Source organism: Eretmochelys imbricata, chromosome 2, assembly GCF_965152235.1.
Source record: "Eretmochelys imbricata isolate rEreImb1 chromosome 2, rEreImb1.hap1, whole genome shotgun sequence".
Taxonomy (NCBI): Eukaryota; Metazoa; Chordata; order Testudines; family Cheloniidae; genus Eretmochelys; species Eretmochelys imbricata.
This window is the reverse complement of record NC_135573.1, coordinates 61,156,564-61,172,638: the sequence shown is the minus strand read 5'-3', so window position 1 is coordinate 61,172,638 and position 16,075 is coordinate 61,156,564. Positions and strand designations below refer to the sequence as shown.

The following is a 16,075-nucleotide window of genomic DNA, read 5'->3' as shown; positions in this document are numbered from 1 at the left end:
CTCCCCAACAAGCCCCTGTGTATCCAGATCCCCTGCCACACCCCGATCCCCCACTGAGCCATCCGCTCCCAGATTGTCCCACACAGAACCCTCTCAACCCACACCTGAATCCCCCCCACACTAAACCTCTCCACAGTTGGATCCTGCCTTGTTGAGCCTGCTTGCCCACACCTGGTGCACCTGGCCCGGTCCTTGTGCTGTGTCAGGGTTGGGTGCAGCCTCACCACTGAGTCCATGTCCCAGTGCGGGGCGGGGAAGCTGCACAATGATCTTCCACCTCTGTGCAGCCAGTGGCCTGTGCTCCCCAGTGCCATGTTGGAGCCTTCACATTTATTTGACAAATAAAATTTGCAGAATTTTAAAATAGCGTATGCAGAATTTTTAATTTTTTGGTGCAGAATGCCCTCAGGAGTAAATTTGTATTGGCTGGACTTGACTTTCTGGGAAACATCCTGTACTCCTATCTATTAACTCATTACACGCTAAGTACTGCTGGGGTTACACAAGTGAGAAAATAAAGAAGTTGCTAAAAGAGGGATATAAACGGTTATGTAAAAGGAAATTTTTTAATTTGTTTCACAGTTCTGCTAGCTTGTCATAAAAAAACTGAAAGTGACTTGCTTGTTACTGCAAAGGATTACACCTTGTAATTTGAAATTTGTATGCCAGTTTGTCTTATCATTTGCATCTTCATATATTTACAGCTGTTCTTTCATTTACAAAGAGAACGCTCCTTTCCTGAACACAGAGCCAGATTTTATGCTGCTGAAATAGCCAGTGCATTGGGCTACTTGCACTCCATAAATATTGTATACAGGTAACCATTTCCTAAAACTTATTTTTGTTCTGCATTAAGATAAATGTAGCAAATCAAGAAAAGCTGCATTTGCTGTTTTTATTCAACCTATTTACACGTGTGGACTTGTGACTTTAAGCTTACAATTATTTTTTTTAAACAGAGGCCTGACCCAATTTTTTAAAAGTTTTTGTGTAAAAAATAAGTGACTACTTATTAGTATAAAACTCTGTCTCTTCATTTTTTGGTTACGCTCATAGGAGGATTAATATAAGACTTTGTTTTTAATAGGGATTTGAAACCAGAAAACATTCTCTTAGACTCACTGGTAAGCATATCCTATCTGATGTCCAAAAATGTGTCTTTACATTAACACTTATCTTTGTGTAAGTGCAAAATATTATGATACAATCTTAAATTGGTTTTTCAGTAAGATCTGTTTTGTTTGTTTTTTCTCTCTACAGGGACATGTTGTCTTAACAGATTTTGGACTCTGTAAAGAAGGGATTGCTATCTCGGATACCACTGCAACCTTTTGTGGGACACCAGAAGTAAGCTAACTTCCTTGAGTTTTAGCCAGCACAAGCAAATTGCCACAACAAACTGGGGGAGAGGGTTTCATTTTTTGGGGGGGGTGAGTAGGAAGTGTTGGTAGTTTTCAAAGTTGGCAGATAGATAATCTTGCATGAATTAAGATATTTTGTAGTTGACAAGGATTGTACAAATGGCGAAGTGTCTGTCAGTGAAAATTCTTGTGGGAGCGATTTACGTGAGTTATAATCTATCTGAGTCCATAAAATAAAGCATATAGTAATCAAACCTGAAGAAAAACAATGTGTCTATTGAACTTTGTTGGAAAATTTGAATGCCAAAATATAGAGTGCTTCTGTGGTTAAATATTTGTTATGACCAGTTGTGAAATGGATTACATAGAAAATCTTGGTCTTGTACTAAGAGAGGTTTTTTTAATACATTTGGTGTAATTCATATTAGACTTACACAAGAGGATTGCAACATTATGGCCTGCGGCCCCAGTTTATAAAAAGCTTTTCCTGAGTTTGAGTGTTGTGGGTTGTGTACCAGTCTGTCTACTCTGGGACTTGGATTCAGATCATTCATGAGCTGCTAAAAGTTTAATGATCTAGCTTAATATTTAAACTCCACTTGTTACAATGGTACCTGAGTGTCTAGTATGATCTCTCTATGGTCCCTATATTTGTCCATATCACAAAAACCTAACTGACTATAAAGTAGAGTCAGCAATCTCTGCTCAAAAGGGAGGAGAGGCAAGGACTGAAGGAGCAAAAGCATTGCAGGTCAGGGCTGTGAGAACAATAATGATCCAGCTGTAGCGTCAAAATTCAAAATAACTGAGTATCTGTACGGAATAGCCTGGTGGGGCTAGGAGATTCTGTTCCAAATGTATCTACTCAGATATTATGGTGTTGAGAACCATATAAGTGCCTAAATCCTGAATAAACTTTTTTGTGAGGCACCTAGAAACCTGTTAGTGTCATGCTGGCATCCAGTAATTGATGGCAAACCATGATATGGAATGTGTCCTTCAAATCTGTGTCCCCTGACTAATTTGTGGCAAAAAAAAAATCTCTGGATATTTCACAGTTGATGATTTATTATTTGTCTGAAGCCTCATTGAAACTTAAAATATAGATCATGTGATTATGCCAGAGGTGGGCAAACTACAGCCCGCGGGCCACATCTGGCCCGCGGAACTGTCCTGCCCAGCCCCTAAGCCCCCAGCTTCTCCCCCGCTATACCCCAGCCCCCGCAGCCACACCGCTGTGTGGGCAGCGCTCTGGGCTGCGCGCTCATGCAGGGCAGCGCAGCGCAGCAGCGTGTCTGGCTCCGGCCGGGTGGTGCAGCAGCCAGACACGCTGCTCTGAGTAGCATCGTAGGGGGGCTGGGGGGTTGGATAAGAGGCAGGGGATCCCGGGGGGCAGTCAGGGGACAGGAGGCGGTTGGATGGGGTGGGGGCGGTCAGGGGATGGGGAATGGGGTTGGGGAGGGTTCTTGGGGGGAGTGATCAGGGGACAAGGAGCGGGGGAGGGTTGGGGGTTTTGGGGCGGGGGGGAAGCAGGGGGTGGGAAGTGGTGAGGGGATAGGGGCCAGGCTGTTTGGGGAGGCACAACCTTCCCTACCCGGCTCTCCATACAGTTTTGCACCCTGATGTGGCCCTCGGGCCAGAAAATTTGCCCACCCCTGGACTATGCAGTAACAATAAGGAGGAGTAAGAAACATTTTCTTGGTTTGAAGAAGAATGAGATGCTTCCATGTATTTCCCACTTTTTAAATCCCTCATTCAGTATTCAAGCCCAAGGAGGGCAACAGGATTGGTTAATGAACAACTTGCCCTTGAGAAAGAGAGATGCCATTGGCAGAGGGAAGCTGTTTCTTTGCAGATTCCCACACTGTGGTTTCAGCTGTTTCCACAGTATGCATCCGATGAAGTGAGCTGTAGCTCACGAAAGCTTATGCTCAAATAAATTGGTTAGTCTCTAAGGTGCCACAAGTACTCCTTTTCTAGCTGCTGCTTAGTTGTCTGTGAAGCTACAGAGCAGTGACCTTTCCCTGAAACTTGAAAGAATTGTCAGTTTAGAGATGGCACAGTAATTTGGCAAATTGTCAGTGGGTATAAAGGATAACTTAAACTGGGAAACAGCTAGCCATTTAAACAATTGGCCGGATGTCAGCGAGATTTACCAAGTTTGTTAAAGGACCAGAGAACTCTGTAGGAATCTATACAGTAATTTTTCTAAAGATGTATTGTAAAATAGTTGCTTGGATAAAGGCTAGATTTGAATATAACCAGCCTAACTTTTTTTTTTCTTTAGTACCTTGCCCCAGAAGTGATCAGAAAACAGCCCTATGACAACACAGTAGACTGGTGGTGCCTTGGTGCGGTTCTATATGAAATGCTTTATGGGTTGGTAAGTATTCTACCTTTTTCCTTTCAAACTCTTTACTTGAATACTATAGTTAGTAATATATAACTTTTCAAAGCAGTTAAAACACACTTTAACTGGTGAATAACTTGTTTTGTAGCTTTCTAACTTACCATCTGGTTTTGTCTCTTGAATTTTGTTTTTCTTTTTGAAGTCTAAATTTCTGCTCTCCAAACTGATGTGACATTAATAATTCTTATTCAGTGGAGTCAAGCAGATATAACCCAGAATAAATGCAAGCGTCTATTGAAGCAGCAGTGGTGCTGCCCTATAAAAGTAAAGTACTACTTGCCAAAAGTGGTACCAAAGACATTGGCAAAGTATTTTTAACCCTAAAATTTCCAATTTCCTCCAGATTACTTCTTAATACAGCAATAAAAAAACAAATCTTCCCACGCTTCAGCTAGGGGTTATTTTTTTGTAACCTTTCTAAAAACAGCTGTTTTGTGTTTCACAAACTACATTTCCTCCTCACATACAAACGAGTTTCCTTACTTCACCTGGGAAAACATGCAGAACTTTGTTCACCCACTCATGCTCTTTTGCTCACATTCAGTAAGATTTTTAAATGTGGATAGCTTCTACAGCTACCAGTGAATGTGAGCACACCTGGGCAGAGAACAGGAGATGCAGGAAAGAGCTAACAGAGGAATGCAATCCTGATGTCACTGCATGTGTTACGTGAAGATAAAGGAATTGGCCCATTCATGAAGAAGTGTGGGGGTTTGGGGAAAGGAAGGGGGGGAATTCTGGTTAAAAAATGAAATTTCTATCTATTCTGTCTGAAATCAGTCTGCCACTGGGTGAAGCTATTTTTCACGGCTAGTCATTGGCATTTCTGATGGAACAGTTTACTCTCACATTTGAAAACAGTGTTTTTTTATTGAACAGTACCGTTTCAAAGCCACATTTCAATTTTTCATTTTGTTTTTGTTCAGCCTCCATTTTACTGCCGTGATGTTGCTGAGATGTATGAAAATATTCTTCACAAACCTCTGTATGTGCGCCCAGGAGTCAGTCTTACAGCCTGGTCTATTCTGGAAGAACTCTTGGAGAAAGACAGGCAAAACAGACTTGGAGCAAGAGAAGACTTTGTATGTAATTTCCTGGCAATGAATTATCTGGCACTAATTTATTAAAGGGACATTGTCAAATTTAAGATCACAATTCAACGTTATTTTTAAGAAACAGGTAGAGAATGTCCTTTGAATGCTAAATATCAACTTTAAAACAAAATACCCTAGTTGTCACAAAAAACCTGAAGGGCAGGGGAAGACACATATGATGCAGAACTTAGTGTTTTGAGCTTGACTGTTGCAGTACCTGCCAGCAAAGGAAACACATTTCCCAACATTATATTCCATGAGTTGTGCTGATATAATTGATGATGGTAGTACTCAAACAAGGAAGTTACCAAAACAAAAAGAGCTACACTTTGGTAAATTCAGCTTTCAACGGTGAGAAAAATACTATTTGTCAAATAGGAAAAAGGCAAGGAAACAATTATTTTTTTTAGGCTTCCAAAATGGCTTCACAAATAATGGCTAGTGTTTTGCAAACTTCTATCAAATAATATTTTGACAGTGTTCCTTAAGGTTGTGTAAAGATGCATAGAGAAGTTGTCACAGAATTGTGTAGGCAGGATATCAAATGATCTTGCAGTTTTACCCCTGATTGATGTATTTAGGCTTAGTCTTATTAATGTTCTGTAATGTGTTGATCTCGTCATACGCAAACTTAAAAGTTCTGTTAGATTGCTACAGTACAGTTACATTTTTTGCAGCACGCAGTAAATGAAAGGCAGTTATGTTTGGGAGGACATAACTGTTTACTATAGATATAAACAGAAAACATACTGCAGAGTTCCTGGAGATGTTCCATCTGGAGCAGTGCTCATATTAGCAAGTTTTGTTAGCTTGGAGCAGGAACATGAACATAAATACTATTTGAAAAACCTTCTTGAAACCAGGTTTTGCTTAAGACTTCAATTTAAGCAGAAAATAAAATGCATTGGCCAGCCTTTTCAGAAATGTTTCCCCATCAAATTTTACCCACTCCAGCCATACCTTCTAATACGAATTGCAAAACAAATTTATCAAATAATGGGGCTTGAACTTTTTTATTACTAGGGATGAAAGTAAAATCAAACTCTTACTGGTACAGGGGCTGGCTCCGGCCCCGCCCCCCAGAAAGGGTGGGGCCTTGGGTGGAAGGGGCAGGGCTGGAGGGTCAGCGTCCCCCAGCCAGCCCGCCTGCGCTGCCTGGGGCTCCAGCAGCGATTTAAGATTTAAAGGGCCCGGGGCTCTGGCCGCTGCTGTGGCAGCCGGAGCCCCAGGCCCTTTTAAATTGCCGGCCCCGGGGCAACTGCTTCTTTTGCAACCCCCTCTCCCCGGTTGGTGGCAAAGGGGCAACGACGTACCGGTGGCTACTTTTTACCAGTACACCATACCGGCCCATACTGCTTTACTTTCACCCCTGCTTGTTACTGCACCAGATCCAAGAAACTCTTATTCTAGCCTGCTGGAAGAATCTCTGAAACAACATTGTATTCCAGCGCTGTAGGGTATATCATGGAAATACATGGAAATAACCAAAGTTTATCTTTGCTTACTGTTGCAGCTTGAAATTCAAAGGCATCCTTTCTTTGAATCTCTCAGCTGGGCTGACCTTCTCCAGAAGAAGATTCCACCACCATTTAATCCTAATGTGGTAGGTGCAATATGTATATTTCGATTATATCTCCCGAATCTCTTCATGTAGTGGGGCAGAATTTATGGGATGAGGACATCTATCTAAAAGTTGCAGAGAATGGCAACCCCAGTACCTCTCAAACAGTGTTGGTGACCATTTCTGAACTGTTTAGAGCAATGGTACTTAAATTAGAAGAGCTAGAGAGCCATTTTTGTTACTGAATGAAGTCAGCAACATGCCATCCTGACATTGAATTGTGCTTTTGTCATAGTGTTGGATTGGAATGTGATAAAGTTGTGCTTTCGTGACTTGCATGTCATGGCACAGGGTCAGAATACTGCACCGTGACATGTTTTACAGCTCTCTCAGACCTTTCTCCACCTTCTGTTCTCCATTCTCCACTCCTGACTACTGGGAAGGGAAGATCTTTCTTTTCCCCTACATCTCCAACTGTTTGGGTGATGGGCAGCTCCTACCCAATAGGTCTGATGCATTCGGCAGTGAGGGTAGCACTCTTCTAAGTTGCGTTTTTTAAATTTGAGGCCCCACTAAGAGGTGCAAGAGGTACCATTTTTGTCTAGTTATTGTCATACTGCAGTTGCTGCTTCAGCTTCATAGGGTATCAGACTACGGGCAGAACTGTCACTGGTGGAATCAGTGTTTGTCAGTCACTAAGCTGATTCCAGGAGAGCTGCCATTTGACATACACATGAGCTCAAATTCTCTTAGAAAAATACTAACACTATAGAAACCTGTGTAAAGAGAAGGGGCAGAGAGAGGAAAATGAAGAGTGACTGGAGGATGGGGAGTGATTTTTAAAAAAAAAAAAAAGAGAGGAAGGAGAATTCATAAGGAGGGTGAAGAGAAGAAAAAGAAGGTTTCTTGTGTTTGTATCTCTTTTCACCATCTCTTAAGAAGCAGCACTTTTGTCTTTTTCCTTCTGGAAATATTGCACAGTATATGTGGATTTGGCAAATTTACTGTCACCACTTTGATCTTTTGGCCTGAATTACACCCCGTAACAAACTGCTTCAGTACCAGTTTTCAGGGGCGGAGTGATGGGATTAATTTAAATGCTCTCCTTATGAAAAGGAAAACTTCATAATGTAGACAACTTTGAATTTGAGTAAAACGAAAAATATTTAACAGACAAAAGCATGTAAAAATACAAATGCCATATCAATATGATTAATGCTGGTTTGTGTGTCTCATTCTTAGGTTGGCCCAGATGATATAAGGAATTTTGATGCAGCTTTTACAGAAGAAATGGTTCCTTATTCAGTTTGCATTTCCTCTGATTATAACATTGTAAATGCCAGTGTGCTGGAGGCAGATGATGCATTTGTTGGATTTTCTTATGCACCACCTTCTGAAGACTTATTTCCCTAGGAGGTTAGGAGCCAACAAATGATGCACAAGTACAAGTCTGAAGATGGACTGAAACATGAGTGTGAACATAGTCCAGAATATGTGTAACTAGTGCCTCATTTTATATGAAGGGTTGAAACCAATGAACAAACATTTTCTGCTGTATATGAGGAAATTGGGCATTTGAGATGGCTTTCTTTGGGATTTAAACTGTTATTCCTGCTGCATAAAAATATTTTTAAAATGAAGATCTCTAAAAGCTGTTCCTTTACATGAATCTGTTTTTAAGCAAATACACTGTTTTTTCTCCAGGTTTACATTAATACCTATCCAGGATTTGGCTGTCTTTCAGCAGCAGCAAACTTAGCACATTTATAAATGCCTTTGTAACTATTTACAGTGACTTTGTGCTTGAATTGTAACTATGCAATTGTCTTTTGTATATCATTGTTTAAAAAAAGATAAATGTTTTCCCTGTTATATCACCTTTTGAAATATAAGTTCATTACTTGACAGCACTTATGCTAAAAATGTAATTCATCACTGAAGAATAAGTAGATACTTTAAGGATCCACAAACTGAAAAGTTGCTCATTTATGACCAAATTGACATCCTTACTCCTTCATAAATCCCTTACTTCTTAAGTACTCCTTTAAATTTATACTGGATTATTTGAGAAATAAAGCACTACTCAAAGTGAGAAAGGGTAGCACAAACTAGCCCAAAATATTTGGTAACACTACTAAATACATTGTCTATAATGTTCTTTTCTGATGAAGAAATATCTGAATCTCAACTGCACTAAAATTTTTTTGCATTAAAATTCTATTTTTCCAAAGAGTTGGAGGGCAGTAATCATTGCTACTTTTAAAGGCAGTCTTGCTGTGACCCTACAGAGAGGAGATCGTGCCAAAAGTTAGGGTTATTTTGTGTGTGTATCTGGAATACGAATATATTCTAAATGAACTGTATCAAAATTCATAGTTTCTTGTCTTTCTATATTCTAATGTATCAGCTCTTAAATCTTCACTTGATAGTTAGGAAAAATAAGTATTAAACTACCTTTTGATTATTTTTAAGAATATGAAGAGCGATTGTATATAGTGTGTGCCTCTTGTGATTTGCACATATAACCAAAATGCTAACACTGATCAACTTGTTTGGGCTTTTTTTAAACATAATACATCCTGAAAGTTGGCTCCAGTTTTAATGTGACTTTCTTGTAACAGTAATAATACTTGTGATTCACTTTGCTTGAAAATAACAGTTTTGTCTGCCACTTGAAAAGTCTGGGTGCACACTTTTCACAATGCATTTCAGTGCCTTTAACTGGATCACCATGAGAACTTAACTCCTTGAAAGAAATTTAATAAAAAAAAAAAGGCAATAGCAACAATTTAAAGCGTTGAAGTTTCTCTGATCACAAAAATGCAACTTGTGTGTCATAGCTAACAAAACAAAAACCAAGTAATTAAGATAAACATTAATCTACAGATCTTGTTACAGTGGAATAGAAAGAATCCATTGTGAAGATCAGGGAAAGTAGAATGTCAAATAGGACACCTGTAAGTAAAAAGTAGTAATAATTTGCCTAGAATGCTATGTCAGTTGAAAATTCTCAGAAGGTTAGACCAAAATTAATTTCTCACTTGAAGCAATAATTCTCGGTTTGTCACCTGCACAATGATTAACACTGAAGAATTGACACAAGGTGTCTGTCTGCTCATGTAGCTCTGCTAGCTAACTAAAGTAGTAATAAAAGGAGAGGGAATGAAAGGGACATAATTCTGCTAATTTCAGCCTCCATTGTCCTCTTTTTCAATAAAGTGTTTTCCACCAGGTATTGGCTTTGTAAAGATTCTCTCCTTGGCTATTTGTATCCTAAACTTTCTAATTTTAAATAGGGTTTGATATCACTGCTTTACCAGGAAGAGGAATGTGCCAGTTTAAGGATTTTTCAAAGCAGTGAAATGTCAGAAACTATATAGCCCCTCACTTCAGTCTCAAAGAGAAAATCTGTAACTGCAGAACAGGAGTCTTCTGAGTATCTATCTTGTATGGCTGAACCTAATAAATAGTAAATCAATCTTTCCTGCTTTTGCACCTCTTCTCTACATAAGACAGAAAGTTACTTTGCCTACACCAGAATTTCATCACAGCTTTTAAAACTAATTCATAGACTGAATTCAAAATGTAATGCACTATATAAAGTGCAAAGTCTTATGAAACTGTGAGCTTTAGGAGTGTACAATGGTGTGTGTTCTGCTTACTGAAGCCTGAATGCTGCCCTCTAACTCACAAGAAGTTTTCATTGATTTAAAATCTGAATTTCAAATACTGAGGCCTGAATTTGGAGACTGGCCTTAGCAAAGGGCATTGCACCTTCTCCTGTGGTTTTTTGATTGTTTTGTAAGAATATACAGCGGAGGGGGTGGAATTTGGTGCAGTTGGTTGCTGTAGCTCACTTCTTAACATTTTCCTAGATAAAGGACAAATTTAAACAGGAAAAATACTTAGAATGACATTGTTAGTAATAATACTAGGAGTTACTGCTACTAAAGAAGGCTACTGCTGGCCTACCGACCCTTTTTGTAAAGTTTTCATAACAGAATCTCCCTTTGTGTAAATAAGGGACATAAGGTGGTGATGATGGTAATAGTGACAATGCAGCTGTAATGTTTCTGCCCGTCAGAGTTGGCAACAACAAGGGCCGGGTTCAATACCTAGGGGTTCCATTCCAATAACACAATTCAAAACCGGCTAGAGCCCCCACCCAGTGACCTGGGACAAATATATACCACCCCCCGCTGGGTGCCTCTAAGAGGCAATACTTCCCCCTCTTGCAAGCACTGAGTCTGAGTGTAGCAAAAGCCTTTTAATAACAGAGAGAAACAATGTGGCATTATGTTGGGGGAACACCACCAACAGGATTCATAACATAACCCATGAGCAAAAACCCATCCCAAGCAAATTGGGCCATGTCCTTTCCCTTTGCTTCTTGAGTCCAACAACCCAAAAGTCTATGCCCCTGGTCAGTGCAGCCCCAGAGTTTGAAAATTTATCTGCAGAGTTTTACCTCCCAACCTGGATGGAGGTGGGAGGGTTAAGGGGCACCTTACATGGTCCGAAGCCGATTGCCCCACCTCTCCATGGGGCTCCGCTCCGCTCCACTAGCCGTCCCACGAATCGCTCTGCTCTACCCTGCCAGCCCCCCATGAGCTGCTTCAGCCATCCTGCAAACTGCTCTGCTCCACCAGCCACTCTGTTCTGCCAGCTGTTCCATGAGCTGCTCCAGCTGTCCTGCAAACTGCTCCACAATATATCTTTAGGCTCCCCCACTATTTAACACAACACTTAGTGATTTTAGCTCTTTTGTGATTTCAGCTTGTAGTGCCGGTGCACCATTGGTCCAAAGTGAATTCAGCTCAGCAACCTGTAACTAGACTCCTAATAGCAAAAAGAAAAAGAGTACTTGTGGCACCTTAGAGACTAACCAATTTATTTGAGCATAAGCTTTCGTGAGCTACAGCTCACTTCATTGGATGCTTTAGTCTCTAAGGTGCCACAAGTACTCCTTTTCTTTTTGAGAATACAGACTAACAAGGCTGTTACTCTGAAACCTGTCATTATGCTAGACTCCTAATGGAATCAAAATTACCTCTGACATTCTACAGTGGAAGGAGAAAAGTGCAATTGGCATGCAGGACCCTCAGCAGGAGGGCTATACCACCAGGTACTAATACCTGTACCCAGCCTCTCTCAATTCACTGAGTTTTGAAACCCATATCTCTTGCACAGCAAGTGCTACTTACTTGATGGCGAGTCCCTCCATCATAACAAAAGGCCAAGTACAGTTCCAATATCCTTGATTCACATAATCAGGATAATAATTTATTCTTCCTGAACCAATAACAGAGCAACTGGGGATCCCACAGCAGCCAAACTGACCATTTGGGCAGCTATGGGCTCATGCTAGGCGGGGTGGGTGTGCGTATGCAAATGAGATCAACCCCTGAAGTTCGTTTCCACAACTTGCCACAACTCACCACTAGATGTCAAAGTGGCGCTCATCCTGACTCTCCTTACACAGCCAACCATGCATTGTCCTGTGCTTCAGTTGGCTCTTGGTTATAGGTTAGTCCACAGAAAAAAACTGTTAAAAAGAAAGAGATAATAAATCAGCCCAAACTGTGGAAGGAGGAGGAGAGGTTCAGGTGGGAAGAGTTTGGAGGAAGCACCAGGTCAGTCTGTGTGCACAAGGCTGGAATGCTGGCTGCAGTTGCAGCATCTCTGTAAATAGTTTTCTTAACAAAGAGCTAGTTCAGTTCTTAGAAACATAGAGTCCTCTCATGTTGTTACCCAGCAGGTGACACATGAAACAGTGTATACGACTGGGTGTCTAAGGACAGGGCCCAGGTGGCTGCACTTTGGGGTGGGAATACCTCTGTGGGCAGGGCTTAAATGCAGCGGGAGCTGGCCCAAGTGGAGCGTTGATAAATATTTTCAACCCTCCTGAAGTTTTCATAGCACGCCACACGGGGGAAGGAGGAGGAGGCATAGGGAGCTTAGGTAATGCTCTATGGGAATTTAATTATGTCTGTGGGTAATGGGGGGGGCCTCTATGTTGGGGGACAGAACAGCCTGGGGAGGGGGTCACCGCTGATGGGGCCCTGCAGATGCATCAATCTTGAGCCTAGGTGGGAGTGCCTTGGATGGTGGGGCCGGCATCCTGCACTAGGAGGAATTAGGGTTTTAGCCTGGCGCACCTTGGGCTGCGTTAGTACGTATCCCGCTATAGGGCGGAGGGGAGAAAGGAGCATCAGTTTGGGGGGAAGTCCCCGCCACGGTGTGTGGGGGAGGACTTATCAGAGCAGGCGCCTTGCTGCGTGTGTGGGGAGGGGGCACATCAGCATAGGTGCTCTGCGGCAGGCGGAGGCCCCACGCTGAGGGGGGCCATCTTGTGCTGGACCCGGGGTGGGGTGGGTGGCTCATTGCTGGGACGCAGCAGCTGCCCGGGTGTGGGGAGGCGGGGTGCGAGCCGGCAGACAGGCAGGGCCGCTCACGCCCTCCGCCCCCCCGACACACCCGCACGCCCGGAGCTTTTTATGTGCAACGACACCCCTCGGCCGCCTGGGGCCGCTGTTGCGCCCGGACTCCGGCCCGCTCTTCCCAGCCTCGCGGAGCCCAGCAAAGCGCCGCTCAGGGAGGCGGCAGGCGCCTCAGGCCCACGCCTCTCTGTGGGTGAGCGGCCGGGCGGGAGGGTGAGGAGCTCCTCCCCCCTCCGCCTGAGGCTGCGCCCGAAGAAGCGCCCTCCCAGCCACTCTCCTGCCCCCGCCTCCTTGGGGGGCAGCTCTCGCCCCTCCCTCTGACCTGCTGCCTCTGCAAGTATCGTGGCAGTGCTGTAGCAGGGGCTGCGCACGCCTGGCGGAGTGGGCGGGGTGCCAGCGGGTAAGGGGCGGTAGTGGATCCGTGGTGGGAGTATAGTGGTGCAAGCAGGTAAGAGGAGGTAGTGGGGGTGTAGAGATGCCCGTGGTTAAGGGGGGTAGTGGGTCAGTGGGGGATGTAATGGTGCCAGTGGTGGGGTGTAGAGATGCTAGCAGGTAAGGGGGGTAGTGAGTCAGTGGGGGGAGTGTAGAGGTGCCAGCAGGCAAGGGGGGGGGGTAATGATGCCAGCAGATAAGGGGGTAGTGGGTCAGTGGGGGGAGTGTAGAGGTGCTAGCAGGCCGGGGGGGGGGGTAGTGGGTCTGTGGTGAGGGGTGTAATGGTGTCAGCAGGTAAGGTGGGTAGTGGGAAGGGTGTAGAGGTGCTGGGGGTAAGATGGGGTAGTGTCTCAATGGGGGTGTGTGTGTAGTGATGCCAGCGGTGATATGTAGTGGTACCAGCAGGTGTGGGGGGGGTAATGGGGAGGGTGTAGAGGTGCCAGCAGGTAAGAGGGGTAGTGTTGCCAGCAGGGAGGATAATTGGGGTGGGTGTCTGTCTGGCTGGGCAGTTCAGTGTGCCAGGGTATCCAGCTAGTGTTCAAACAATGTGTGTCTAGGAATAACATGAATAGTATTTTAAACTGCAGCAGTCCCATATTTTCTTCTCTCTGCAGCAGTGTAGTGTCAGTGGGGCGGCAGAAAGAAACTCTGGGTAGCTGGATTGGTCTGTACCTGGTTGCTGTCAGTCTGTGTGGGTGTAGTTAAATTGGATGTGCATGGCTTGAATTTAAAGGAATGTGATCCATTTTCTTTGAGGTTTTAAGGAACAGAGCAACGTTTATCAAAGCAGCTGCAGGTCATGTGGGAGCAATTCCCAGGAGTTAGAAAACACTCTAATGGAATCATTCCTCATGTTGCGGTTACAGTTTTTCATTTTAACACTTTAAGCCCTTACTTCATATTCCCTTGCACATGCCCACAAGACACACACACACACAATATATAGTTTTGCCTTATCCCATCTTACAGGCTGCTCTTCATAAGCATCCAGTTATCTCATTGAGATGTTTACATGACTGCATTTTCCCTTCACATCTAGGTCCACAGATACTACAGGAGGTCTTCCTTGAGTAAGCTCTGCCCCCTGTGAAAAGCCCACCAGTTCTGCTTCCTCAACTGTAGTGGATGGCCAGAGCTATTTTTGAAGACTTAAGTGGTGTCTTGGGTTGGCCATCTGCACAGGGTGAATGTGATATACCAGGGTGCTACCCAGACTTGTTGGGCAGCTTTTTCATCCTTGCCCTGTAACCTGGGGTTCCTTGCAATGCCTCCTCCAACCAGGACTGCTCAGAAACAGCCACCAGCAGGAAGGTCACTCCCAGATGTGTTTATGTAACTGGTCACACCCTGACTCTCACCAGCCTTGGTTATGCTAACCTTCTATGAGTCTATTCTGCAGGGTGATCCCAACAAATTCCCAACTCTAGATTTCCCCCCAGAAATGTATGTCTTTTTCTGCCCAGCTATATCCTGGACAGTCCAAATACAGTAACTCTTCACTTAAAGTCTTCCCGTTTAACATTGTTTCGTTGTTACGTTGCTGATCAATTAGAGAACATGCTCATTTAAAGTTGTGCAGTGCTCCCTTATAATGTTGTTTGGCAGCCGACTGCTTTGTCCACTGTTTGCAGGAAAAGCAGCCCGTTACAGCTAGCTGGTGGGGGCTTGGAACCAGGGTGGTCCGGCAGCCCCGCTATCAGCTCCCCTAAGTTCCCTGTGCAGCAGCCTCCCAGCAGGCTACCAATTGCCAGCAGTTCAGCTGTCCCTCCCCACACTGCCTTGGAGCTGCTCCTGGGAGCCTCCTGCTTGCTGTGAAGGGGAGGAGGGAAGAGAGGGGGCCTAATGTCAGGATGTCCCCCTCCCCCCTACTCCTGCCCCCTGTTTACCCCTTCTCCATATAGAGCAGGGTGGGGACAGGACAGGGCTCAGGACAGAGAGGGCTTGCGGGCCTCAGCTGCTGTCTCAACTTCCTGATTTTTTTAAAGGCAATATACTTAGAATGGGGTCAGTGTACTTAAAGGGGCAATGCACATCTCTCTCTCTCCCACGCACATGGTTTATGTCTCTGTCTACCATGCTGTCTCCCCTCCCTCCATTCGTGCTGCCTTATAGAGTGTGAGGCTACATTAACAACAACATGTTAACCCTTGAGGGTTCCGCCCAATGCTAGTTCATCATTTAGCAGTAAGGCATTGCCTGGGAAATAGCCCACCCTCTTACTTCACCACCTCAACCAAGCTTCACAGTCATCATTGCTGTGTACAGTATTAAATTGTTTGTTTAAAACTTATACTCTGTGTGTGCATAATATATATATATATATAAAATATAGTTTTTTGTCTGGTGAAAAAAATTTCCCTGGAAGCTAACCCCCACTATTTACATTAATTCTTATGGGGAAAATTGGATTTGCTTAACATTGTTTTGCTTAAAGTCGCATTTTTCAGGAACATAACTACTATGTTAAGCAAGGAGTTACTGTATATTAAATCTCTTATTCCTTTAAGGGAATACAACAGTTTACTACCTTAAATAGAGTTACCCAGACATTTTCATATAAACTCACTGGATTAGATAAACCAAGTTTATTAACTACAAAGAGAGAGATTTTAAGTGAGTACAAGTAATGAGGCATAAAAGTAATAAATTATTAAATATTATTAAACTCATAAAGATAAAACACTTTCTAATGCCTAATTTAACAAACTGTATTAGATTCAAGCATAGTTTCTCAACACATGCTTCTAGCAACATTACTGACCAAACTCTTCAGGTCA

At 43.4% G+C, this 16,075-nt stretch overlaps 1 protein-coding gene across 8 annotated transcripts in view; it reads left to right on the top strand.

Annotated features, from left to right (window-relative positions):
• The window catches only part of SGK3 (serum/glucocorticoid regulated kinase family member 3), an 88,920-nt gene extending 80,622 nt beyond the window's left edge, over positions 1-8,298 (top strand). For all 8 annotated transcript variants that reach the window (XM_077810184.1, XM_077810183.1, XM_077810180.1 and 5 more), the window contains 7 exons: positions 705-817; positions 1,088-1,124; positions 1,261-1,347; positions 3,649-3,744; positions 4,698-4,853; positions 6,379-6,468; positions 7,669-8,298. In XM_077810184.1, the coding sequence (XP_077666310.1) occupies positions 705-817; positions 1,088-1,124; positions 1,261-1,347; positions 3,649-3,744; positions 4,698-4,853; positions 6,379-6,468; positions 7,669-7,839 (750 nt within the window). In that variant the 3' untranslated portion in view covers positions 7,840-8,298. The remainder of the gene's footprint in view (positions 1-704; positions 818-1,087; positions 1,125-1,260; positions 1,348-3,648; positions 3,745-4,697; positions 4,854-6,378; positions 6,469-7,668) is intronic.
• The last annotated feature ends 7,777 nt before the right edge of the window (positions 8,299-16,075 follow it).